The sequence below is a fragment of the Salvelinus fontinalis genome, chromosome 1 (genome assembly GCF_029448725.1).
Source record: "Salvelinus fontinalis isolate EN_2023a chromosome 1, ASM2944872v1, whole genome shotgun sequence".
NCBI lineage: Eukaryota > Metazoa > Chordata > Actinopteri > Salmoniformes > Salmonidae > Salvelinus > Salvelinus fontinalis.
The window spans coordinates 4023091-4050782 of NC_074665.1; the positions used below are offsets into that span (position 1 = coordinate 4023091).

Here is a 27692-nt window from a genome sequence, read left to right on the forward strand (position 1 = left end):
CTGGTAGAGTTAGAGAGAGACTTACCCATTTAGATGGTATAGTTAGAGAGAGACTGACCCCATTTAGTGATGATGTTAGAGTTAGAGACTGACCCCATTTAGAGAAGATGGTAGAGTTAGAGAGAGACTGACCCCATTTAGAGAGAGACTGACCCCATTTAGAGAAGCTGGTAGGGTTAGAGAGAGACTGACCCCATTTAGAGAAGCTGGTAGGGTTAGAGAGAGACTGACCCCATTAAGAGAAGTTGGTATAGTTATAGAGAGACTGACCCCATTTAGAGAAGTTGGTATAGTTAGAGAGACTGACCCCATTAAGAGAAGTTGGTATAGTTATAGAGAGACTGACCCCATTTAGAGAGTCTGGTATAGTTAGAGAGAGACTGACCCCATTTAGATGGTATAGTTAGAAACTGACCCCATTTAGACAGTCTGGTATAGTTAGAGAGAGACTGACCCCATTTAGATGGTATAGTTAGAGAGAGACTGACCCCATTTAGAGAGTCTGGTATAGTTAGAGAGAGACTGACCCCATTTAGAGAGTCTGGTATAGTTAGAGAGAGACTGACCCCATTTAGACAGTCTGGTATAGTTAGAGAGAGACTGACCCCATTTAGACAGTCTGGTAGAGTTAGAGAGAGACTTACCCATTTAGATGGAATAGTTAGAGAGAGACTGACCCCATTTAGAGATGATGTTACAGTTAGAGACTGACCCCATTTAGAGAAGATGGTAGAGTTAGAGAGAGACTGACCCCATTTAGATTGTATAGTTAGAGAGAGACTGACCCCTTTTAGAACTGATGTTAGAGTTAGAGAGACTGACCCCATTTAGGGAGGCTGGTAGAGTTAGAGAGAGACTGACCCCATTTAGAGAAGTTGGTATAGTTATAGAGAGACTGACCCCATTTAGAGAAGTTGGTATAGTTATAGAGAGACTGACCCCATTTAGAGAAGTTGGTATAGTTATAGAGAGACTTACCCCATTTAGAGAAGCTGGTATAGTTAGAGAGAGACTGATCCCATTTAGAGAAGATGGTCGAGTTAGAGAGAGACTGACCCCATTTAGAGAAGATGGTAGAGTTAGAGAGAGTCTGACCCCATTTAGAGAAGATGGTATATTTAGAGAGACTGACCCCATTTAGGGAGGCTGGTATGGTTATAGAGAGACTGACCCCATTTAGAGAAGTTGGTATAGTTATAGAGAGACTGACCCCATTTAGAGAGGCTTTTAGAGTTAGAGAGAGTCTTATCCCATTTAGACAGTCTGGTATAGTTAGAGAGAGACTGACCCCATTTAGATGGTATAGTTAGAAACTGACCCCATTTAGACAGTCTGGTATAGTTAGAGAGAGACTGACCCCATTTAGATGGTATAGTTAGAGAGACTGACCCCATTTAGAGAGTCTGGTATAGTTAGAGAGAGACTGACCCCATTTAGAGAGTCTGGTATAGTTAGAGAGAGACTGACCCCATTTAGACAGTCTGGTATAGTTAGAGAGAGACTGACCCCATTTAGACAGTCTGGTAGAGTTAGAGAGAGACTTACCCATTTAGATGGTATAGTTAGAGAGAGACTGACCCCATTTAGTGATGATGTTAGAGTTAGAGACTGACCCCATTTAGAGAAGATGGTAGAGTTAGAGAGAGACTGACCCCATTTAGAGAGAGACTGACCCCATTTAGAGAAGCTGGTAGGGTTAGAGAGAGACTGACCCCATTTAGAGAAGCTGGTAGGGTTAGAGAGAGACTGACCCCATTAAGAGAAGTTGGTATAGTTATAGAGAGACTGACCCCATTTAGAGAAGTTGGTATAGTTAGAGAGACTGACCCCATTAAGAGAAGTTGGTATAGTTATAGAGAGACTGACCCCATTTAGAGAGTCTGGTATAGTTAGAGAGAGACTGACCCCATTTAGATGGTATAGTTAGAAACTGACCCCATTTAGACAGTCTGGTATAGTTAGAGAGAGACTGACCCCATTTAGATGGTATAGTTAGAGAGAGACTGACCCCACTTAGAGAGTCTGGTATAGTTAGAGAGAGACTGACCCCATTTAGAGAGTCTGGTATAGTTAGAGAGAGACTGACCCCATTTAGACAGTCTGGTATAGTTAGAGAGAGACTGACCCCATTTAGACAGTCTGGTAGAGTTAGAGAGAGACTTACCCATTTAGATGGAATAGTTAGAGAGAGACTGACCCCATTTAGAGATGATGTTACAGTTAGAGACTGACCCCATTTAGAGAAGATGGTAGAGTTAGAGAGAGACTGACCCCATTTAGATTGTATAGTTAGAGAGAGACTGACCCCTTTTAGAACTGATGTTAGAGTTAGAGAGACTGACCCCATTTAGGGAGGCTGGTAGAGTTAGAGAGAGACTGACCCCATTTAGAGAAGTTGGTATAGTTATAGAGAGACTGACCCCATTTAGAGAAGTTGGTATAGTTATAGAGAGACTGACCCCATTTAGAGAAGTTGGTATAGTTATAGAGAGACTGGTCCCATTTAGAGAAGATGGTATAGTTAGAGACTGTCCCAATTTAGGGAGGCTGGTATGGTTAGAGAGAGACTGACCCTATTTAGAGAAGATGGTATAGTTATAGAGAGACTGACCCAATTTAGAGAAGTTGGTATAGTTATAGAGAGACAGACCCCATTTAGAGAAGTTGGAATAGTTATAGAGAGACTGGTCCCATTTAGAGAAGATGGTATAGTTAGAGACTGTCCCAATTTAGGGAGGCTGGTATGGTTAGAGAGAGACTGACCCCATTTAGAACAGTTGGTATAGTTATAGAGAGACTGACCCCATTTAGAGAAGTTGGTATAGTTATAGAGAGACTGGTCCCATTTAGAGAAGATGGTATAGTTAGAGACTGTCCCAATTTAAGGAGGCTGGTATGGTTAGAGAGAGACTGACCCCATTTAGAGAAGATGGTAGAGTTAGAAAGAGACTGATCCCATTTAGAGAAGATGGTAGAGTTAGAGAGACTGACCCCATTTAGAGAAGATGGTATAGTTAGAGAGACTGATCCCATTTAGAGAAGATAATATATTTAAAGAGAGACGGACCCCATTTAGGGAGGCTGGTAGAGTTAGAGAGAGACTGACCCCATTTAGAGAAGCTGGTAGAGTTAGAGAGAGACTGACCCCATTTAGAGATGATAGTAGAGTTAGAGAGAGACTGATCCCATTAGAGTTAGAGAGAGACTGACCCCATTTAGAGATGATAGTAGAGTTAGAGAGAGACTGATCCCATTTAGAGAAGACGGTAGAGTTAGAGAGAGACTTACCCCATTTAGAGAAGCTGGTATAGTTAGAGAGAGACTGATCCCATTTAGAGAAGTTGGTAGTCTGGTATAGTTAGAGAGAAACTGACCCCATTTAGAGAGTCTGGTATAGTTTGAGAGAAACTGACCCCATTTAGAGAAGCTGGTAGAGTTAGAGAGAGACTGACCCCATTTAGAGAAGATGGTATATTTAGAAAGAGACTGACCCCATTTAGGGAGGCTGGTATGGCTTGAGAGAGGCTGACCCAATTTAGAGAAGGTGGTATAGTTAAAGAGAGACTGACCCCATTTAGAGAAGTTGGTATAGTTATAGAGAGACTGACCCCATTTAGAGAAGCTGGTTGAGTTAAAGAGAGACTGACCCCATTTAGAGAAGTTGGTATAGTTATAGAGAGACTGACCCCATTAAGAGAAGTTGGTATAGTTATAGAGAGACTGACCCCATTTAGAGAAGTTGGTATAGTTAGAGAGACTGACCCCATTAAGAGAAGTTGGTATAGTTATAGAGAGACTGACCCCATTTAGAGAGTCTGGTATAGTTAGAGAGACTGACCCCATTTAGAGAGGCTTTTAGAGTTAGAGAGAGTCTTATCCCATTTAGACAGTCTGGTATAGTTAGAGAGAGACTGACCCCATTTAGATGGTATAGTTAGAAACTGACCCCATTTAGACAGTCTGGTATAGTTAGAGAGAGACTGACCCCATTTAGATGGTATAGTTAGAGAGAGACTGACCCCATTTAGAGAGACTGGTATAGTTAGAGAGAGACTGACCCCATTTAGAGAGTGTGGTATAGTTACAGAGAGACTGACCCCATTTAGACAGTCTGGTATAGTTAGAGAGAGACTGACCCCATTTAGACAGTCTGGTAGAGTTAGAGAGAGACTTACCCATTTAGATGGTATAGTTAGAGAGAGACTGACCCCATTTAGAGATGATGTTAGAGTTAGAGACTGACCCCATTTAGAGAAGATGGTAGAGTTAGAGAGAGACTGACCCCATTTAGAGAGAGACTGACCCCATTTAGAGAAGCTGGTAGGGTTAGAGAGAGACTGACCCCATTTAGAGAAGCTGGTAGGGTTAGAGAGAGACTGACCCCATTTCGACAGTCTGGTATAGTTAGAGAGAGACTGACCCCATTTTGATGGTATAGTTAGAGAGAGACTGACCCCATTTAGACAGTCTGGTATAGTTAGAGAGAGACTGACCCCATTTTGATGGTATAGTTAGAGAGAGACTGACCCCATTTAGACAGTCTGGTATAGTTAGAGAGCGACTGACCCCATTTAGAGAAGTTGGTGGAGTTAGAGACTCACCCCATTTGGAGAAGCTTGTAGGGTTAGAGAGAGACTGACCCCATTTAGAGAAGATGGTATATTTAGAGAAACCCGACACCATTTAGCGAGGCTGGTATGGCTAGAGAGAGACTGACCCCATTTAGGGATGATGGTAGAGTTAGAGAGAGACTGACCCCATTTAGAGATGATGGTAGAGTTAGTCTGACCCCATTTAGAGAAGTTGGTAGAGTTAGAGAGAGACTGACCCCATTTAGAGAAATTGGTAGAGTTAGAGAGAGACTGACCCCATTTAGATGGTAGAGTTAGACAGCGACTGACCCCATTTAGGGAGGCTGGTGTGGTTAGAGAGAGACTTGTCCAATTTAGAGAAGACGGTAGAGTTAGAGAGAGACTGACCCCATTTAGAGAAGCTGGTAGAGTTAGAGAGAGACTGACCCCATTTAGAGAAGCTGGTAGAGTTAGAGAGACTGACCCCATTTAGAGAAATTGGTAGAGTTAGAGAGAGACTGACCCCATTTAGAGAGTCTGGTATAGTTAGAGAGAGACTGACCCCATTTAGAGAGTCTGGTATAGTTAGAGAGAGACTGACCCCATTTAGAGAGTCTGGTATAGTTAGAGAGAGACTGACCCCATTTAGAGATGATGGTAGAGTTAGAGAGAGACTGACCCTATTTAGAGAAGCTGGTAGAGTTAGAGAGACTGACCCCATTTAGAGAAATTGGTAGAGTTAGAGAGAGACTGACCCCATTTAGAGAGTCTGGTATAGTTAGAGAGAGACTGACCCCATTTAGAGATGATGGTATAGTTAGAGAGAGACTGACCCCATTTAGATGGTATAGTTAGAGAGAGACTGACCCCATTTAGACAGTCTGGTATAGTTAGAGAGAGACTGACCCCATTTAGACAGTCTGGTATAGTTAGAGAGAGACTGACCCCATTTAGAGATGCTGGTATAGTTAGAGAGAGACTGACCCCATTTAGAGAAGCTGGTAGAGTTAGAGAGAGACTGACCCCATTTAGAGAGTCTGGTATAGTTAGAGAGAGACTGACCCCATTTAGAGATGATGGTAGAGTTAGAGAGAGACTGACCCCATTTAGAGAGTCTGGTATATTTAGAGAGGCTGGTATAGTTAGAGAGAACCTGACCCCATTTAGAGAGTCTGGTATATTTAGAGAGGCTGGTATAGTTAGAGAGAACCTGACCCCATTTAGAGAAGCTGGTATATTTAGAGAAAGACTGACCCCATTTAGGGAGGCTGGTATAGTTAGAGAGACTGACCCCATTTAGAGAAGCTGGTTGAGTTAAAGAAAGACTGACCCAATTTAGAGAAGATGGTAGAGTTAGAGAGAGACTGACCCAATTTAGAGAAGATGGTATAGTTAGAGATAGACCTACCCCATTTAGAGATGATGGTATATTTAGAGAGAGACTGATCCCATTTAGAGAAGACGGTAGAGTTAGAGAGAGACTTACCCCATTTAGAGAAGCTGGTATAGTTAGAGAGAGACTGATCCCATTTAGAGAAGATGGTAGAGTTAGAGAGAGACTGACCCCATTTAGAGAAGATGGTAGAGTTAGAGAGAGTCTGACCCCATTTAGAGAAGATGGTATATTTAGAGAGACTGACCCCATTTAGGGAGGCTGGTATGGTTATAGAGAGACTGACCCCATTTAGAGAAGTTGGTATAGTTATAGAGAGACTGACTCCATTTAGAGAGGCTTTTAGAGTTAGAGAGAGTCTTATCCCATTTAGACAGTCTGGTATAGTTAGAGAGAGACTGACCCCATTTAGATGGTATAGTTAGAAACTGACCCCATTTAGACAGTCTGGTATAGTTAGAGAGAGACTGACCCCATTTAGATGGTATAGTTAGAGAGACTGACCCCATTTAGAGAGTCTGGTATAGTTAGAGAGAGACTGACCCCATTTAGAGAGTCTGGTATAGTTAGAGAGAGACTGACCCCATTTAGACAGTCTGGTATAGTTAGAGAGAGACTGACCCCATTTAGACAGTCTGGTAGAGTTAGAGAGAGACTTACCCATTTAGATGGTATAGTTAGAGAGAGACTGACCCCATTTAGAGATGATGTTAGAGTTAGAGACTGACCCCATTTAGAGAAGATGGTAGAGTTAGAGAGAGACTGACCCCATTTAGAGAGAGACTGACCCCATTTAGAGAAGCTGGTAGGGTTAGAGAGAGACTGACCCCATTTAGAGAAGCTGGTAGGGTTAGAGAGAGACTGACCCCATTTCGACAGTCTGGTATAGTTAGAGAGAGACTGACCCCATTTTGATGGTATAGTTAGAGAGAGACTGACCCCATTTAGACAGTCTGGTATAGTTAGAGAGAGACTGACCCCATTTTGATGGTATAGTTAGAGAGAGATTGACCCCATTTAGACAGTCTGGTATAGTTAGAGAGCGACTGACCCCATTTAGAGAAGTTGGTGGAGTTAGAGACTCACCCCATTTGGAGAAGCTGGTAGGGTTAGAGAGAGACTGACCCCATTTAGAGAAGATGGTATATTTAGAGAGACTGACACCATTTAGCGAGGCTGGTATGGCTAGAGAGAGACTGACCCCATTTAGGGATGATGGTAGAGTTAGAGAGAGACTGACCCCATTTAGTGATGATGGTAGAGTTAGTCTGACCCCATTTAGAGAAGTTGGTAGAGTTAGAGAGAGACTGACCCCATTTAGAGATGATGGTAGAGTTAGTCTGACCCCATTTAGAGAGTCTGGTATAGTTAGAGAGAGACTGACCCCATTTAGAGAAATTGGTAGAGTTAGAGAGAGACTGACCCCATTTAGATGGTAGAGTTAGACAGCGACTGACCCCATTTAGGGAGGCTGGTATGGTTAGAGAGAGACTTGTCCAATTTAGAGAAGACGGTAGAGTTAGAGAGAGACTGACCCCATTTAGAGAAGCTGGTAGAGTTAGAGAGAGACTGACCCCATTTAGAGAAGCTGGTAGAGTTAGAGAGACTGACCCCATTTAGAGAAATTGATAGAGTTAGAGAGAGACTGACCCCATTTAGAGAGTCTGGTATAGTTAGAGAGAGACTGACCCCATTTAGAGAGTCTGGTATAGTTAGAGAGAGACTGACCCCATTTAGAGATTCTGGTATAGTTAGAGAGAGACTGACCCCATTTAGAGATGATGGTAGAGTTAGAGAGAGACTGACCCCATTTAGAGAAGCTGGTAGAGTTAGAGAGACTGACCCCATTTAGAGAAATTGGTAGATTTAGAGAGAGACTGACCCCATTTAGAGAGTTTGGTATAGTTAGAGAGAGACTGACCCCATTTAGAGATGATGGTATAGTTAGAGAGAGACTGACCCAATTTAGATGGTATAGTTAGAGAGAGACTGACCCCATTTAGACAGTCTGGTATAGTTAGAGAGAGACTGACCCCATTTAGACAGTCTGGTATAGTTAGAGAGAGACTGACCCCATTTAGAGATGCTGGTATAGTTAGAGAGAGACTGACCCCATTTAGAGAAGCTGGTAGAGTTAGAGAGAGACTGACCCCATTTAGAGAGTCTGGTATAGTTAGAGAGAGACTGACCCCATTTAGAGATGATGGTAGAGTTAGAGAGAGACTGACCCCATTTAGACAGTCTGGTATAGTTAGAGAGCGACTGACCCCATTTAGAGAAGTTGGTGGAGTTAGAGACTCACCCCATTTGGAGAAGCTGGTAGGGTTAGAGAGAGACTGACCCCATTTAGAGAAGATGGTATATTTAGAGAGACTGACACCATTTAGCGAGGCTGGTATGGCTAGAGAGAGACTGACCCCATTTAGGGATGATGGTAGAGTTAGAGAGAGACTGACCCCATTTAGAGATGATGGTAGAGTTAGTCTGACCCCATTTAGAGAAGTTGGTAGAGTTAGAGAGAGACTGACCCCATTTAGAGATGATGGTAGAGTTAGTCTGACCCCATTTAGAGAGTCTGGTATAGTTAGAGAGAGACTGACCCCATTTAGAGAAATTGGTAGAGTTAGAGAGAGACTGACCCCATTTAGATGGTAGAGTTAGACAGCGACTGACCCCATTTAGGGAGGCTGGTATGGTTAGAGAGAGACTTGTCCAATTTAGAGAAGACGGTAGAGTTAGAGAGAGACTGACCCCATTTAGAGAAGCTGGTAGAGTTAGAGAGAGACTGACCCCATTTAGAGAAGCTGGTAGAGTTAGAGAGACTGACCCCATTTAGAGAAATTGATAGAGTTAGAGAGAGACTGACCCCATTTAGAGAGTCTGGTATAGTTAGAGAGAGACTGACCCCATTTAGAGAGTCTGGTATAGTTAGAGAGAGACTGACCCCATTTAGAGATTCTGGTATAGTTAGAGAGAGACTGACCCCATTTAGAGATGATGGTAGAGTTAGAGAGAGACTGACCCCATTTAGAGAAGCTGGTAGAGTTAGAGAGACTGACCCCATTTAGAGAAATTGGTAGATTTAGAGAGAGACTGACCCCATTTAGAGAGTTTGGTATAGTTAGAGAGAGACTGACCCCATTTAGAGATGATGGTATAGTTAGAGAGAGACTGACCCCATTTAGATGGTATAGTTAGAGAGAGACTGACCCCATTTAGACAGTCTGGTATAGTTAGAGAGAGACTGACCCCATTTAGACAGTCTGGTATAGTTAGAGAGAGACTGACCCCATTTAGAGATGCTGGTATAGTTAGAGAGAGACTGACCCCATTTAGAGAAGCTGGTAGAGTTAGAGAGAGACTGACCCCATTTAGAGAGTCTGGTATAGTTAGAGAGAGACTGACCCCATTTAGAGATGATGGTAGAGTTAGAGAGAGACTGACCCCATTTAGAGAGTCTGGTATATTTAGAGAGGCTGGTATAGTTAGAGAGAACCTGACCCCATTTAGAGAAGCTGGTATATTTAGAGAGAGACTGACCCCATTTAGGGAGGCTGGTATAGTTAGAGAGACTGACCCCATTTAGAGAAGCTGGTTGAGTTAAAGAGAGACTGACCCAATTTAGAGAAGATGGTAGAGTTAGAGAGAGACTGACACAATTTAGAGAAGATGGTATAGTTAGAGATAGACTTACCCCATTTAGAGATGATGGTATATTTAGAGAGAGACTGATCCCATTTAGAGAAGACGGTAGAGTTAGAGAGAGACTTACCCCATTTAGAGAAGCTGGTATAGTTAGAGAGAGACTGATCCCATTTAGAGAAGATGGTAGAGTTAGAGAGAGACTGACCCCATTTAGAGAAGATGGTAGAGTTAGAGAGAGTCTGACCCCATTTAGAGAAGATGGTATATTTAGAGAGACTGACCCCATTTAGGGAGGCTGGTATGGTTATAGAGAGACTGACCCCATTTAGAGAAGTTGGTATAGTTATAGAGAGACTGACCCCATTTAGAGAAGTTGGTATAGTTAGAGAGACTGTCCCAATTTAGGGAGGCTGGTATGGTTAGAGAGAGACTGACCCCATTTAGAGAAGATGGTAGAGTTAGAGAGAGACTGACCCCATTTAGAGAAGCTGGTAGAGTTAGAGAGAGACTGACCCGATTTAGATGGTATAGTTAGAGAGAGACTGATCGCATTTAGACAGTCTGGTATAGTTAGAGAGAGACTGACCCCATTTAGGGAGGCTGGTATGGTTAGAGAGAGACTGACCCCATTTAGAGAAGATGGTAGAGTTAGAGAGAGACTGACCCCATTTAGATGGTATAGTTAGAGAGAGACTGACCCAACTTAGAGAGTCTGGTATAGTTAGAGAGAGACTGACCCCATTTAGACAGTCTGGTAGAGTTAGAGAGAGACTTACCCATTTAGATGGTATAGTTAGAGAGAGACTGACCCCATTTAGAGATGATGTTAGAGTTAGAGACTGACCCCATTTAGAGAAGATGGTAGGGTTAGAGAGAGACTGACCCCATTTAGAGAAGCTGGTTGAGTTAGAGAGAGACTGAACCCATTTAGAGAGAGACTGACCCCATTTAGAGAGTCTGGTATAGTTAGAGAGAGACTGACCCCATTTAGAGAAGCTGGTAGGGTTAGAGAGAGACTGACCCCATTTAGAGAAGCTGGTAGGTTAGAGAGAGACTGACCCCATTTAGAGAAGATGGTATATTTAGAGAGACTGACCCCATTTAGGGAGGCTGGTATGGCTAGAGAGAGGCTTAACCCATTTAGACAGTCTGGTATAGTTAGAGAGAGACTGACCCCATTTTGATGGTATAGTTAGAGAGAGACTGACCCCATTTCGACAGTCTGGTATAGTTAGAGAGAGACTGACCCCATTTTGATGGTATAGTTAGAGAGAGACTGACCCCATTTAGACAGTCTGGTATAGTTAGAGAGAGACTGACCCCATTTTGATGGTATAGTTAGAGAGAGACTGACCCCATTTAGACAGTCTGGTATAGTTAGAGAGCGACTGACCCCATTTAGAGAAGTTGGTGGAGTTAGAGACTCACCCCATTTGGAGAAGCTGGTAGGGTTAGAGAGAGACTGACCCCATTTAGAGAAGATGGTATATTTAGAGAAACCCGACACCATTTAGCGAGGCTGGTATGGCTAGAGAGAGACTGACCCCATTTAGGGATGATGGTAGAGTTAGAGAGAGACTGACCCCATTTAGAGATGATGGTAGAGTTAGTCTGACCCCATTTAGAGAAGTTGGTAGAGTTAGAGAGAGACTGACCCCATTTAGAGAAATTGGTAGAGTTAGAGAGAGACTGACCCCATTTAGGGAGGCTGGTGTGGTTAGAGAGAGACTTGTCCAATTTAGAGAAGACGGTAGAGTTAGAGAGAGACTGACCCCATTTAGAGAAGCTGGTAGAGTTAGAGAGAGACTGACCCCATTTAGAGAAGCTGGTAGAGTTAGAGAGACTGACCCCATTTAGAGAAATTGGTAGAGTTAGAGAGAGACTGACCCCATTTAGAGAGTCTGGTATAGTTAGAGAGAGACTGACCCCATTTAGAGAGTCTGGTATAGTTAGAGAGAGACTGACCCCATTTAGAGAGTCTGGTATAGTTAGAGAGAGACTGACCCCATTTAGAGATGATGGTAGAGTTAGAGAGAGACTGACCCTATTTAGAGAAGCTGGTAGAGTTAGAGAGACTGACCCCATTTAGAGAAATTGGTAGAGTTAGAGAGAGACTGACCCCATTTAGAGAGTCTGGTATAGTTAGAGAGAGACTGACCCCATTTAGAGATGATGGTATAGTTAGAGAGAGACTGACCCAATTTAGATGGTATAGTTAGAGAGAGACTGACCCCATTTAGACAGTCTGGTATAGTTAGAGAGAGACTGACCCCATTTAGACAGTCTGGTATAGTTAGAGAGAGACTGACCCCATTTAGAGATGCTGGTATAGTTAGAGAGAGACTGACCCCATTTAGAGAAGTTGGTGGAGTTAGAGACTCACCCCATTTGGAGAAGCTGGTAGGGTTAGAGAGAGACTGACCCCATTTAGAGAAGATGGTATATTTAGAGAAACCCGACACCATTTAGCGAGGCTGGTATGGCTAGAGAGAGACTGACCCCATTTAGGGATGATGGTAGAGTTAGAGAGAGACTGACCCCATTTAGAGATGATGGTAGAGTTAGTCTGACCCCATTTAGAGAAGTTGGTAGAGTTAGAGAGAGACTGACCCCATTTAGAGAAATTGGTAGAGTTAGAGAGAGACTGACCCCATTTAGGGAGGCTGGTGTGGTTAGAGAGAGACTTGTCCAATTTAGAGAAGACGGTAGAGTTAGAGAGAGACTGACCCCATTTAGAGAAGCTGGTAGAGTTAGAGAGAGACTGACCCCATTTAGAGAAGCTGGTAGAGTTAGAGAGACTGACCCCATTTAGAGAAATTGGTAGAGTTAGAGAGAGACTGACCCCATTTAGAGAGTCTGGTATAGTTAGAGAGAGACTGACCCCATTTAGAGAGTCTGGTATAGTTAGAGAGAGACTGACCCCATTTAGAGAGTCTGGTATAGTTAGAGAGAGACTGACCCCATTTAGAGATGATGGTAGAGTTAGAGAGAGACTGACCCTATTTAGAGAAGCTGGTAGAGTTAGAGAGACTGACCCCATTTAGAGAAATTGGTAGAGTTAGAGAGAGACTGACCCCATTTAGAGAGTCTGGTATAGTTAGAGAGAGACTGACCCCATTTAGAGATGATGGTATAGTTAGAGAGAGACTGACCCCATTTAGATGGTATAGTTAGAGAGAGACTGACCCCATTTAGACAGTCTGGTATAGTTAGAGAGAGACTGACCCCATTTAGACAGTCTGGTATAGTTAGAGAGAGACTGACCCCATTTTGATGGTATAGTTAGAGAGAGACTGACCCCATTTAGACAGTCTGGTATAGTTAGAGAGAGACTGACCCCATTTTGATGGTATAGTTAGAGAGAGACTGACCCCATTTAGACAGTCTGGTATAGTTAGAGAGCGACTGACCCCATTTAGAGAAGTTGGTGGAGTTAGAGACTCACCCCATTTGGAGAAGCTGGTAGGGTTAGAGAGAGACTGACCCCATTTAGAGAAGATGGTATATTTAGAGAAACCCGACACCATTTAGCGAGGCTGGTATGGCTAGAGAGAGACTGACCCCATTTAGGGATGATGGTAGAGTTAGAGAGAGACTGACCCCATTTAGAGATGATGGTAGAGTTAGTCTGACCCCATTTAGAGAAGTTGGTAGAGTTAGAGAGAGACTGACCCCATTTAGAGATGATGGTAGAGTTAGTCTGACCCCATTTAGAGAGTCTGGTATAGTTAGAGAGAGACTGACCCCATTTAGAGAAATTGGTAGAGTTAGAGAGAGACTGACCCCATTTAGATGGTAGAGTTAGACAGCGACTGACCCCATTTAGGGAGGCTGGTATGGTTAGAGAGAGACTTGTCCAATTTAGAGAAGACGGTAGAGTTAGAGAGAGACTGACCCCATTTAGAGAAGCTGGTAGAGTTAGAGAGAGACTGACCCCATTTAGAGAAGCTGGTAGAGTTAGAGAGACTGACCCCATTTAGAGAAATTGATAGAGTTAGAGAGAGACTGACCCCATTTAGAGAGTCTGGTATAGTTAGAGAGAGACTGACCCCATTTAGAGAGTCTGGTATAGTTAGAGAGAGACTGACCCCATTTAGAGATTCTGGTATAGTTAGAGAGAGACTGACCCCATTTAGAGATGATGGTAGAGTTAGAGAGAGACTGACCCCATTTAGAGAAGCTGGTAGAGTTAGAGAGACTGACCCCATTTAGAGAAATTGGTAGATTTAGAGAGAGACTGACCCCATTTAGAGAGTTTGGTATAGTTAGAGAGAGACTGACCCCATTTAGAGATGATGGTATAGTTAGAGAGAGACTGACCCCATTTAGATGGTATAGTTAGAGAGAGACTGACCCCATTTAGACAGTCTGGTATAGTTAGAGAGAGACTGACCCCATTTAGACAGTCTGGTATAGTTAGAGAGAGACTGACCCCATTTAGAGATGCTGGTATAGTTAGAGAGAGACTGACCCCATTTATAGAAGCTGGTAGAGTTAGAGAGAGACTGACCCCATTTAGAGAGTCTGGTATAGTTAGAGAGAGACTGACCCCATTTAGAGATGATGGTAGAGTTAGAGAGAGACTGACCCCATTTAGAGAGTCTGGTATATTTAGAGAGGCTGGTATAGTTAGAGAGAACCTGACCCCATTTAGAGAAGCTGGTATATTTAGAGAGAGACTGACCCCATTTAGGGAGGCTGGTATAGTTAGAGAGACTGACCCCATTTAGAGAAGCTGGTTGAGTTAAAGAGAGACTGACCCAATTTAGAGAAGATGGTAGAGTTAGAGAGAGACTGACACAATTTAGAGAAGATGGTATAGTTAGAGATAGACTTACCCCATTTAGAGATGATGGTATATTTAGAGAGAGACTGATCCCATTTAGAGAAGACGGTAGAGTTAGAGAGAGACTTACCCCATTTAGAGAAGCTGGTATAGTTAGAGAGAGACTGATCCCATTTAGAGAAGATGGTAGAGTTAGAGAGAGACTGACCCCATTTAGAGAAGATGGTAGAGTTAGAGAGAGTCTGACCCCATTTAGAGAAGATGGTATATTTAGAGAGACTGACCCCATTTAGGGAGGCTGGTATGGTTATAGAGAGACTGACCCCATTTAGAGAAGTTGGTATAGTTATAGAGAGACTGACCCCATTTAGAGAAGTTGGTATAGTTAGAGAGACTGTCCCAATTTAGGGAGGCTGGTATGGTTAGAGAGAGACTGACCCCATTTAGAGAAGATGGTAGAGTTAGAGAGAGACTGACCCCATTTAGAGAAGCTGGTAGAGTTAGAGAGAGACTGACCCGATTTATATGGTATAGTTAGAGAGAGACTGATCGCATTTAGACAGTCTGGTATAGTTAGAGAGAGACTGACCCCATTTAGGGAGGCTGGTATGGTTAGAGAGAGACTGACCCCATTTAGAGAAGATGGTAGAGTTAGAGAGAGACTGACCCCATTTAGATGGTATAGTTAGAGAGAGACTGACCCAACTTAGAGAGTCTGGTATAGTTAGAGAGAGACTGACCCCATTTAGACAGTCTGGTAGAGTTAGAGAGAGACTTACCCATTTAGATGGTATAGTTAGAGAGAGACTGACCCCATTTAGAGATGATGTTAGAGTTAGAGACTGACCCCATTTAGAGAAGATGGTAGGGTTAGAGAGAGACTGACCCCATTTAGAGAAGCTGGTTGAGTTAGAGAGAGACTGAACCCATTTAGAGAGAGACTGACCCCATTTAGAGAGTCTGGTATAGTTAGAGAGAGACTGACCCCATTTAGAGAAGCTGGTAGGGTTAGAGAGAGACTGACCCCATTTAGAGAAGCTGGTAGGTTAGAGAGAGACTGACCCCATTTAGAGAAGATGGTATATTTAGAGAGACTGACCCCATTTAGGGAGGCTGGTATGGCTAGAGAGAGGCTTAACCCATTTAGACAGTCTGGTATAGTTAGAGAGAGACTGACCCCATTTTGATGGTATAGTTAGAGAGAGACTGACCCCATTTCGACAGTCTGGTATAGTTAGAGAGAGACTGACCCCATTTTGATGGTATAGTTAGATAGAGACTGACCCCATTTAGACAGTCTGGTATAGTTAGAGAGAGACTGACCCCATTTTGATGGTATAGTTAGAGAGAGACTGACCCCATTTAGACAGTCTGGTATAGTTAGAGAGCGACTGACCCCATTTAGAGAAGTTGGTGGAGTTAGAGACTCACCCCATTTGGAGAAGCTGGTAGGGTTAGAGAGAGACTGACCCCATTTAGAGAAGATGGTATATTTAGAGAAACCCGACACCATTTAGCGAGGCTGGTATGGTTAGAGAGAGACTGACCCCATTTAGGGATGATGGTAGAGTTAGAGAGAGACTGACCCCATTTAGAGATGATGGTAGAGTTAGTCTGACCCCATTTAGAGAAGTTGGTAGAGTTAGAGAGAGACTGACCCCATTTAGAGAAATTGGTAGAGTTAGAGAGAGACTGACCCCATTTAGGGAGGCTGGTGTGGTTAGAGAGAGACTTGTCCAATTTAGAGAAGACGGTAGAGTTAGAGAGAGACTGACCCCATTTAGAGAAGCTGGTAGAGTTAGAGAGAGACTGACCCCATTTAGAGAAGCTGGTAGAGTTAGAGAGACTGACCCCATTTAGAGAAATTGGTAGAGTTAGAGAGAGACTGACCCCATTTAGAGAGTCTGGTATAGTTAGAGAGAGACTGACCCCATTTAGAGAGTCTGGTATAGTTAGAGAGAGACTGACCCCATTTAGAGAGTCTGGTATAGTTAGAGAGAGACTGACCCCATTTAGAGATGATGGTAGAGTTAGAGAGAGACTGACCCTATTTAGAGAAGCTGGTAGAGTTAGAGAGACTGACCCCATTTAGAGAAATTGGTAGAGTTAGAGAGAGACTGACCCCATTTAGAGAGTCTGGTATAGTTAGAGAGAGACTGACCCCATTTAGAGATGATGGTATAGTTAGAGAGAGACTGACCCCATTTAGATGGTATAGTTAGAGAGAGACTGACCCCATTTAGACAGTCTGGTATAGTTAGAGAGAGACTGACCCCATTTAGACAGTCTGGTATAGTTAGAGAGAGACTGACCCCATTTAGAGATGCTGGTATAGTTAGAGAGAGACTGACCCCATTTAGAGAAGTTGGTGGAGTTAGAGACTCACCCCATTTGGAGAAGCTGGTAGGGTTAGAGAGAGACTGACCCCATTTAGAGAAGATGGTATATTTAGAGAAACCCGACACCATTTAGCGAGGCTGGTATGGCTAGAGAGAGACTGACCCCATTTAGGGATGATGGTAGAGTTAGAGAGAGACTGACCCCATTTAGAGATGATGGTAGAGTTAGTCTGACCCCATTTAGAGAAGTTGGTAGAGTTAGAGAGAGACTGACCCCATTTAGAGAAATTGGTAGAGTTAGAGAGAGACTGACCCCATTTAGGGAGGCTGGTGTGGTTAGAGAGAGACTTGTCCAATTTAGAGAAGACGGTAGAGTTAGAGAGAGACTGACCCCATTTAGAGAAGCTGGTAGAGTTAGAGAGAGACTGACCCCATTTAGAGAAGCTGGTAGAGTTAGAGAGACTGACCCCATTTAGAGAAATTGGTAGAGTTAGAGAGAGACTGACCCCATTTAGAGAGTCTGGTATAGTTAGAGAGAGACTGACCCCATTTAGAGAGTCTGGTATAGTTAGAGAGAGACTGACCCCATTTAGAGAGTCTGGTATAGTTAGAGAGAGACTGACCCCATTTAGAGATGATGGTAGAGTTAGAGAGAGACTGACCCTATTTAGAGAAGCTGGTAGAGTTAGAGAGACTGACCCCATTTAGAGAAATTGGTAGAGTTAGAGAGAGACTGACCCCATTTAGAGAGTCTGGTATAGTTAGAAAGAGACTGACCCCATTTAGAGATGATGGTATAGTTAGAGAGAGACTGACCCCATTTAGATGGTATAGTTAGAGAGAGACTGACCCCATTTAGACAGTCTGGTATAGTTAGAGAGAGACTGACCCCATTTAGACAGTCTGGTATAGTTAGAGAGAGACTGACCCCATTTTGATGGTATAGTTAGAGAGAGACTGACCCCATTTAGACAGTCTGGTATAGTTAGAGAGAGACTGACCCCATTTTGATGGTATAGTTAGAGAGAGACTGACCCCATTTAGACAGTCTGGTATAGTTAGAGAGCGACTGACCCCATTTAGAGAAGTTGGTGGAGTTAGAGACTCACCCCATTTGGAGAAGCTGGTAGGGTTAGAGAGAGACTGACCCCATTTAGAGAAGATGGTATATTTAGAGAAACCCGACACCATTTAGCGAGGCTGGTATGGCTAGAGAGAGACTGACCCCATTTAGGGATGATGGTAGAGTTAGAGAGAGACTGACCCCATTTAGAGATGATGGTAGAGTTAGTCTGACCCCATTTAGAGAAGTTGGTAGAGTTAGAGAGAGACTGACCCCATTTAGAGAAATTGGTAGAGTTAGAGAGAGACTGACCCCATTTAGGGAGGCTGGTGTGGTTAGAGAGAGACTTGTCCAATTTAGAGAAGACGGTAGAGTTAGAGAGAGACTGACCCCATTTAGAGAAGCTGGTAGAGTTAGAGAGAGACTGACCCCATTTAGAGAAGCTGGTAGAGTTAGAGAGACTGACCCCATTTAGAGAAATTGGTAGAGTTAGAGAGAGACTGACCCCATTTAGAGAGTCTGGTATAGTTAGAGAGAGACTGACCCCATTTAGAGAGTCTGGTATAGTTAGAGAGAGACTGACCCCATTTAGAGAGTCTGGTATAGTTAGAGAGAGACTGACCCCATTTAGAGATGATGGTAGAGTTAGAGAGAGACTGACCCTATTTAGAGAAGCTGGTAGAGTTAGAGAGACTGACCCCATTTAGAGAAATTGGTAGAGTTAGAGAGAGACTGACCCCATTTAGAGAGTCTGGTATAGTTAGAGAGAGACTGACCCCATTTAGAGATGATGGTATAGTTAGAGAGAGACTGACCCCATTTAGATGGTATAGTTAGAGAGAGACTGACCCCATTTAGACAGTCTGGTATAGTTAGAGAGAGACTGACCCCATTTAGACAGTCTGGTATAGTTAGAGAGAGACTGACCCCATTTAGAGATGCTGGTATAGTTAGAGAGAGACTGACCCCATTTAGAGAAGTTGGTGGAGTTAGAGACTCACCCCATTTGGAGAAGCTGGTAGGGTTAGAGAGAGACTGACCCCATTTAGAGAAGATGGTATATTTAGAGAAACCCGACACCATTTAGCGAGGCTGGTATGGCTAGAGAGAGACTGACCCCATTTAGGGATGATGGTAGAGTTAGAGAGAGACTGACCCCATTTAGAGATGATGGTAGAGTTAGTCTGACCCCATTTAGAGAAGTTGGTAGAGTTAGAGAGAGACTGACCCCATTTAGAGAAATTGGTAGAGTTAGAGAGAGACTGACCCCATTTAGGGAGGCTGGTGTGGTTAGAGAGAGACTTGTCCAATTTAGAGAAGACGGTAGAGTTAGAGAGAGACTGACCCCATTTAGAGAAGCTGGTAGAGTTAGAGAGAGACTGACCCCATTTAGAGAAGCTGGTAGAGTTAGAGAGACTGACCCCATTTAGAGAAATTGGTAGAGTTAGAGAGAGACTGACCCCATTTAGAGAGTCTGGTATAGTTAGAGAGAGACTGACCCCATTTAGAGAGTCTGGTATAGTTAGAGAGAGACTGACCCCATTTAGAGAGTCTGGTATAGTTAGAGAGAGACTGACCCCATTTAGAGATGATGGTAGAGTTAGAGAGAGACTGACCCTATTTAGAGAAGCTGGTAGAGTTAGAGAGACTGACCCCATTTAGAGAAATTGGTAGAGTTAGAGAGAGACTGACCCCATTTAGAGAGTCTGGTATAGTTAGAGAGAGACTGACCCCATTTAGAGATGATGGTATAGTTAGAGAGAGACTGACCCCATTTAGATGGTATAGTTAGAGAGAGACTGACCCCATTTAGACAGTCTGGTATAGTTAGAGAGAGACTGACCCCATTTAGACAGTCTGGTATAGTTAGAGAGAGACTGACCCCATTTAGAGATGCTGGTATAGTTAGAGAGAGACTGACCCCATTTAGAGAAGTTGGTGGAGTTAGAGACTCACCCCATTTGGAGAAGCTGGTAGGGTTAGAGAGAGACTGACCCCATTTAGAGAAGATGGTATATTTAGAGAAACCCGACACCATTTAGCGAGGCTGGTATGGCTAGAGAGAGACTGACCCCATTTAGGGATGATGGTAGAGTTAGAGAGAGACTGACCCCATTTAGAGATGATGGTAGAGTTAGTCTGACCCCATTTAGAGAAGTTGGTAGAGTTAGAGAGAGACTGACCCCATTTAGAGAAATTGGTAGAGTTAGAGAGAGACTGACCCCATTTAGGGAGGCTGGTGTGGTTAGAGAGAGACTTGTCCAATTTAGAGAAGACGGTAGAGTTAGAGAGAGACTGACCCCATTTAGAGAAGCTGGTAGAGTTAGAGAGAGACTGACCCCATTTAGAGAAGCTGGTAGAGTTAGAGAGACTGACCCCATTTAGAGAAATTGGTAGAGTTAGAGAGAGACTGACCCCATTTAGAGAGTCTGGTATAGTTAGAGAGAGACTGACCCCATTTAGAGAGTCTGGTATAGTTAGAGAGAGACTGACCCCATTTAGAGAGTCTGGTATAGTTAGAGAGAGACTGACCCCATTTAGAGATGATGGTAGAGTTAGAGAGAGACTGACCCTATTTAGAGAAGCTGGTAGAGTTAGAGAGACTGACCCCATTTAGAGAAATTGGTAGAGTTAGAGAGAGACTGACCCCATTTAGAGAGTCTGGTATAGTTAGAGAGAGACTGACCCCATTTAGAGATGATGGTATAGTTAGAGAGAGACTGACCCCATTTAGATGGTATAGTTAGAGAGAGACTGACCCCATTTAGACAGTCTGGTATAGTTAGAGAGAGACTGACCCCATTTAGACAGTCTGGTATAGTTAGAGAGAGACTGACCCCATTTAGAGAGTCTGGTATAGTTAGAGAGAGACTGACCCCATTTAGAGATGATGGTAGAGTTAGAGAGAGACTGACCCCATTTAGAGAGTCTGGTATATTTAGAGAGGCTGGTATAGTTAGAGAGAACCTGACCCCATTTAGAGAGTCTGGTATATTTAGAGAGGCTGGTATAGTTAGAGAGAACCTGACCCCATTTAGAGAAGCTGGTATATTTAGAGAAAGACTGACCCCATTTAGGGAGGCTGGTATAGTTAGAGAGACTGACCCCATTTAGAGAAGCTGGTTGAGTTAAAGAAAGACTGACCCAATTTAGAGAAGATGGTAGAGTTAGAGAGAGACTGACCCAATTTAGAGAAGATGGTATAGTTAGAGATAGACCTACCCCATTTAGAGATGATGGTATATTTAGAGAGAGACTGATCCCATTTAGAGAAGACGGTAGAGTTAGAGAGAGACTTACCCCATTTAGAGAAGCTGGTATAGTTAGAGAGAGACTGATCCCATTTAGAGAAGATGGTAGAGTTAGAGAGAGACTGACCCCATTTTGATGGTATAGTTAGAGAGAGACTGACCCCATTTAGACAGTCTGGTATAGTTAGAGAGCGACTGACCCCATTTAGAGAAGTTGGTGGAGTTAGAGACTCACCCCATTTGGAGAAGCTGGTAGGGTTAGAGAGAGACTGACCCCATTTAGAGAAGATGGTATATTTAGAGAAACCCGACACCATTTAGCGAGGCTGGTATGGCTAGAGAGAGACTGACCCCATTTAGGGATGATGGTAGAGTTAGAGAGAGACTGACCCCATTTAGAGATGATGGTAGAGTTAGTCTGACCCCATTTAGAGAAGTTGGTAGAGTTAGAGAGAGACTGACCCCATTTAGAGAAATTGGTAGAGTTAGAGAGAGACTGACCCCATTTAGATGGTAGAGTTAGACAGCGACTGACCCCATTTAGGGAGGCTGGTGTGGTTAGAGAGAGACTTGTCCAATTTAGAGAAGACGGTAGAGTTAGAGAGAGACTGACCCCATTTAGAGAAGCTGGTAGAGTTAGAGAGAGACTGACCCCATTTAGAGAAGCTGGTAGAGTTAGAGAGACTGACCCCATTTAGAGAAATTGGTAGAGTTAGAGAGAGACTGACCCCATTTAGAGAGTCTGGTATAGTTAGAGAGAGACTGACCCCATTTAGAGAGTCTGGTATAGTTAGAGAGAGACTGACCCCATTTAGAGAGTCTGGTATAGTTAGAGAGAGACTGACCCCATTTAGAGATGATGGTAGAGTTAGTCTGACCCCATTTAGAGAAGTTGGTAGAGTTAGAGAGAGACTGACCCCATTTAGAGAAGCTGGTAGAGTTAGAGAGAGACTGACCCCATTTAGAGAAGATGGTATATTTAGAGAGAGAGACTGACCCCATTTAGAGAAGATGGTATATTTAGAGAGAGACTGACCCAATTTAGAGAAGCTGGTAGAGTTAGAGAGAGACTGACCCCATTTAGAGAAGATGGTAGAGTTAGAGAGAGGCTGACCCCATTTAGAGAAGATGGTAGAGTTAGAGAGAGACTGACCCCATTTAGAGAGACTTTTAGAGTTAGAGAGAGACTGAACCCATTTAGAGAAGATGGTAGAGTTAGAGACTGACCCCATTTAGGGACATTGGTAGAGTTAGAGAGTAGCTGACCCCATTTAGAGAAGATGGTAGAGTTAGATGGTATAGACCCCATTTAGAGAAGCTGGTAGAGTTAGAGAGAGGCTGACCCCATTTAGAGATGATGGTAGAGTTAGAGATAGACTGATCACATTTAGAGAGGCTTTTAGAGTTAGAGAGAGACTGACCCCATTTAGAGAAGATGGTATAGTTAGAGACTGACCCCATTTAGAGACATTGGTATAGTTAGAGTGGCTGACCCCATTTAGAGAAGATGGTATATTTAGAGAGAGACTGACCCCATTTAGAGAAGATGGTAGAGTTATAGAGAGACTGACCCCATTTAGAGAAGATGGTAGAGTTAGAGAGAGACTGACCCCATTTAGAGAGGCTTTTAGAGTTAGAGAGAGACTGACCCCATTTAGAGAAGATGGTATAGTTAGAGACTGACCCCATTTAGAGACATTGGTATAGTTAGAGTGGCTGACCCCATTTAGAGAAGATGGTATATTTAGAGAGAGACTGACCCCATTTAGAGAAGATGGTAGAGTTATAGAGAGACTGACCCCATTTAGAGAAGATGGTAGAGTTAGAGAGAGGCTGACCCCATTTAGAGAAGATGGTAGAGTTAGAGAGAGACTGACCCCATTTAGAGATGATGGTAGAGTTAGAGAGAGACTGACCCCATTTAGAGAAGATGGTAGAGTTAGAGAGAGGCTGACCCCATTTAGAGAAGATGGTATAGTTAGAGACTGACCCCATTTAGGGACATTGGTATAGTTAGAGAGAGGCTGACCCCATTTAGAGAAGATGGCAGAGTTAGAGACTGACCCCATTTAGGGACATTGGTATAGTTTGAGAGAGGCTGACCCCATTTAGAGAATGCCGAGTCCAATCCTTTTCGGTACCGCAACTGGTTAGAACGTTTTAGGAGGGCGGTCTCCTGTGTTTGTGAGGCAGAGGTCCCGGGATCTAGTGTTACTGTGAGCTGCAGAGGGAGGAAGTGGAATGGCTAAGCAAGCACTGTGATGTCAGCTACATTAACACTGTTTTCACGACATACATAAAGCTGTCTGTCCCAGTCAATACGGAACTCCATTGGGGAAGGATCGTTTTGTTTTATTAGGGGCTCTGTACGACAATCACTCTGAGTGAGTCCCAAATGGCACCCTACTACCAAAAATGAATGTAGAACGTGCAGACTGCCTGTCACGACTTCAACCGAGGCAGGCTCTCCTTCCCGTTCGGGTGGCGCTCGGCGGTCGTCGTCACCGGCCTACTAGCTGCCACTGACTCTTTTTCCTCCCCCTCCTTATGTGTTAATTTCTATCACCTGTGTTCAGGTAGTTGGGAATTAGTGTGGCTTTATTAGTCAGCCAGCCCGTACGCTTCTTTGTGCGGGATTGTTCATTTGTGGCTTTGGATTTCGGGAGTGGACATATGTATTGTGGACTGGGTTTGTCTCCCGTGTTTTGGGACAGTTGTGTATGACACCCAGTAAGTCCCTGTTGGACATTTTGTTTGCCAGTTGGGCATTAAAGAAACAACATATTGAAGCTCTGCTGTTCCTGCGTCTGATTTCACACCCCCCGACGCCCAGGGCGTTACACTGCCCCTTTAATAAAGCTACACTTTCACATTGTTTTATATTATATACTCATAACTGATCTATACACTACCAAAAGTTTTAGAACACCTACTCATTCAAGGGTTTTTCGTTATTTTTTTACTATGTTTTACATTGTAGAATAATCGTGAAGACATCAAAACTTTGAAATAGCACATATGGAATCATGTAGTAACCAAAAATTGTTGAACAAATCAAAATGTATTTTATATTTGAGGTTCTTCAAATAGCCATCCTTTGCCTTGATGACAGCTTTGCAAACTCTTGGCATTATCTCAACCAGCTTCACCTGGAATGCTTTTCCAACTGTCTTGAAGGAGTTCCCACTAATGCTGAGCACTTGTTGGCTGCTTTTCCTTCACTCTGCGGTCCGACTCATCCCAACCCATCTCAATTGGGTTGAGGTCGGGGGTTTGTGGAGGCCAGGTCATCTGATGCAGCACTCCATCACGCTCCTTCTTGATAAAATAGCCCTTACACAGCCTGGAGGTGTGTTGAGTTATTGTCCTGTTGATAAACAAATTATAGTCCCACTAAGCCAAAACCAGATGGGATGGCATATCACTGCATAATACTGTGGTAACCATGCTGGTTAAGTGTACCTTGCATTCTAAATAAATCACAGACAGTGTCACCAGAAAATTTCCCCCACACCATCACACCTCGTCCTCCATGCTTTACGGTGGGAAATACACATGCAGAGATCATCCGTTCACCCACACCGCATCTCACAAAGACTCCAAAAATCTCCAATTTGGACTCCAGACCAAAGGACAAATTTCCACCATTGTTTGTCCATTGTTTGTGTTTCTTGGCCCAAGCAAGTCTCTTCTTCTTATCGGTGTCCTTTAGTAGTGGTTTCTTTGCAGCAATTCGTCCATGAAGGCCTGATTCACACAGTCTCCTCTGAACAGTTGATGTTGAGATGCGTCTGTTACTTGAACTCTGTGAAGCATTTGTTTGGGCTGCAATTTCTGAGGTGCAGTTAACTCTAATAAACTTCTCCTCTGCAGCAGAGGTAACTCTGGGTCTTCCTTTCCTGTGGCGGTTCTCATGAGAGCCAGCTACATCATAGCGCTTGATGGTTTTTGCGACTGCACTTGAAGAAACTTTCAAAGTTCTAAAAATTTTACGGATTGACTGACCTTCATGTCTTAAAGTAATGATGGACTGTCATTTCTCTTTGCTTATTTGAGCTGTTCTTGTCATAATATGGACTTGGTCTTTTACCAAATAGGGTTATCGTCTGTATACCCCCTTACCTTGTTACAACATAACTGATTGACTCAAACGCACTAAGAAGGAAAGAAATTCCACAAATTAACTTTTAAGATGGCACACCTGTTAATTGAAATGCATTCCAGGTGACTACCTCATGAAGCTGGTTGAGAGAATGCCAAGAGTGTGCAAAGCTGTCATCAAGGCAAAGGGTGGCTATTTGATGAATCTTAAGTATAAAATATATTTTTATTTGTTCAACACTTTTTTGGTTACTACATGATTCCATATGTGTTATTTCATAGTTCTGATGTCTTCACTGTTATTCTACAATGTAGAAAATAGTAAAAAAAAATAAAGAAAAACCCTTGAATGAGTAGGTGTGTCCAAGCTTTTGACTGATACTGTATGACATCACTTCCCCCTCCCCAAATGAAACACCTTTCACAGTGTCCTGCATACACCGTCTTCGTTCTGATTCGTCCCAGTCACAGACAAGAACTCAACAGACACAGAGGAAGGATCTGGAAGTATTGTGGTGTGTTTCAGTAAAGCAGAAAGAGGACTGGTGTGGTGCTGTTCCTCTGGGGAGGAGTTGGACTGGTTAACCCTGAGAGAGGGAGATAGATCTGCCTCGCTGCCTGTGACCCTCGTTAACCCCGACACACGGAAGGAGGTGACGAACACACCGACACATCTGTGTAATTTTTTTTTGAAATACAAAAAAAAAAAAAAAAACTTTTTTTGTTGTTGTGTGCGAACCACTCGTCTTTTTTAGGACCTTGTCGGCACTGAGACGAAGGCAGAGCTCTGACCCTGACGATGCAGTGTTGGGACAACCTGATCAACACCCTGAGCTGTGTGCTATTCCTGGTGGGAGTGAGCCACCTGGTGCGTCTAACCCAGGCCCCCTACGGACGCTACCTGGACTTGGGGCCGTCCTCCTCCTCCTCCTCCATGCCCAGGATGATGCCTGCTAGACTGGCCTGGTTCCTCCAGGAACTCCCCTCTCTCCTGGTGCCCCTGATGATGATGACTACCACACCCAACCACACGGGGTCCAGCCTGGGGACCAGCCTGCTACTGGGGACCTTTTGTCTGCACTACTTCCAGAGGTACCGTACTGCCAGCCCTGTACTGTCTGCGTAGTAGAGGGAGAGAGAGAGAGAGCGAGAGAGCGAGAGAGAGAGAGAGAGGGAGAGAGAGAGAGAGAGAGAGAGAGAGATGCAATGCAAAGTAATATTGATAATATTTCCCATTTAGCTTAGTTTTGTTTTGTCTTTCATACCAGGTCATATGTCTTCTCAAGTCATATTGACACTGGTCTACTACTGTTGCTTTAATTTATTGTTGTTCTGATTAATATTGTTGTTGTTGTTAATGGTAATCCCATGTCCACTACTACTGTTATTATTGCTGTTGGTCCCAACATTTATTTATATATAAATATATATATATTTTGTATATATATACATATACATATATATTTGATTTTTATTTTTCGATATGTATACTTTGACAATGTAAGTAATAACGAACCTACCATGTCAATAAAGTCAATTGAATTGAATTGAATTGAATTGAGAGAGAGAGAGAGAGAGAGAGAGAGAGAGAGAGAGAGAGAGAGAGAGAGAGAGAGAGACTGAATGACTGTGGCAAATTAACCCTAACCCCTAACTGCTTTTTGTTCTATGTTACTCTGTCTGTATGCTGCGTCTTGCTTGTCCTATGTTGCTCTGCGTGTGCTCACTGCTCAATGATTGTTTATATTGTAATTGTTTTTAAGAAACTGCCCAGGGACTGCGGTTGAAAATTAGCCGGCTGGCTAAAACCGGCACTTTTACTGAAACGTTGATTAATGTGCTCTGTCCCTGTAAAAATAAAATAAACTCAAACCCTAACCCTAACCCTGACCCTAACCATTAACCCGAACCCCTAATGCCTAACCCTAACCACTAACCCTAAACCCTAACCCTAATGCCTAACTCTAACCCTAAACCCTAACCCCTAACCCTAACACCTAACCCTAACCCCTAGCCCTAACCCCTAACCCTAACCCTAACCCATAACCCCTAACCCTAACCCTAGCCTAACCCCTAACCCTAACCCCTAACCCTAGCCTAACCCCTAACTCTAACCCCTAACCCCTAGCCTAACCCTAACTTTAAATTAAGACATCTGCTGACCCAGATGTCTTAGTACTGTCTGAGACCTGGCTTAAGAAATCTGTTCTAAATCAGTCTATCGGCTTGGATGGTTCTAATGTTTATCAATGTGACCGACAAAGTAAAGGGGGAAGTATAGCCATCTATATTAAAGACAGATATGTGGTTACTGAGGTCGTAATCTAAACCAAAACAGTTTGAGTTTTTAGCATTGAAGCTGCAATTATCGAAAGCTGTGAACTCAGATTTCCATCTGCACAAGTAGAATCCCTGGATTCTCTGGCTGAACTGATGCGTTGGTTGGGGGAATGAAATGGGTCCTTATGGACGATTTTAAACTGGGATTGGTTATCTCCAAACTCCAAGGCCATAAGAGGACTGTGCATTATACTACATTTTAC

At 43.3% G+C, this 27692-nt stretch overlaps 1 protein-coding gene across 3 annotated transcripts in view; it reads left to right on the forward strand.

The window, feature by feature from the left end:
- Positions 1-27692, forward strand: part of srd5a2b (steroid-5-alpha-reductase, alpha polypeptide 2b) — a 134897-nt gene that overhangs the window by 44270 nt on the left and 62935 nt on the right. Inside the window, exons 2-3 of one of the 3 annotated variants that reach the window (XM_055940252.1) lie at positions 25615-25802; positions 25905-26241. In XM_055940252.1, coding sequence (XP_055796227.1) covers positions 25949-26241 — 293 coding nt within the window. In that variant the 5' untranslated portion in view covers positions 25615-25802; positions 25905-25948. The remainder of the gene's footprint in view (positions 1-25614; positions 25803-25904; positions 26242-27692) is intronic. The other 2 variants (XM_055940167.1, XM_055940335.1) reach the window with 2 other exon arrangements.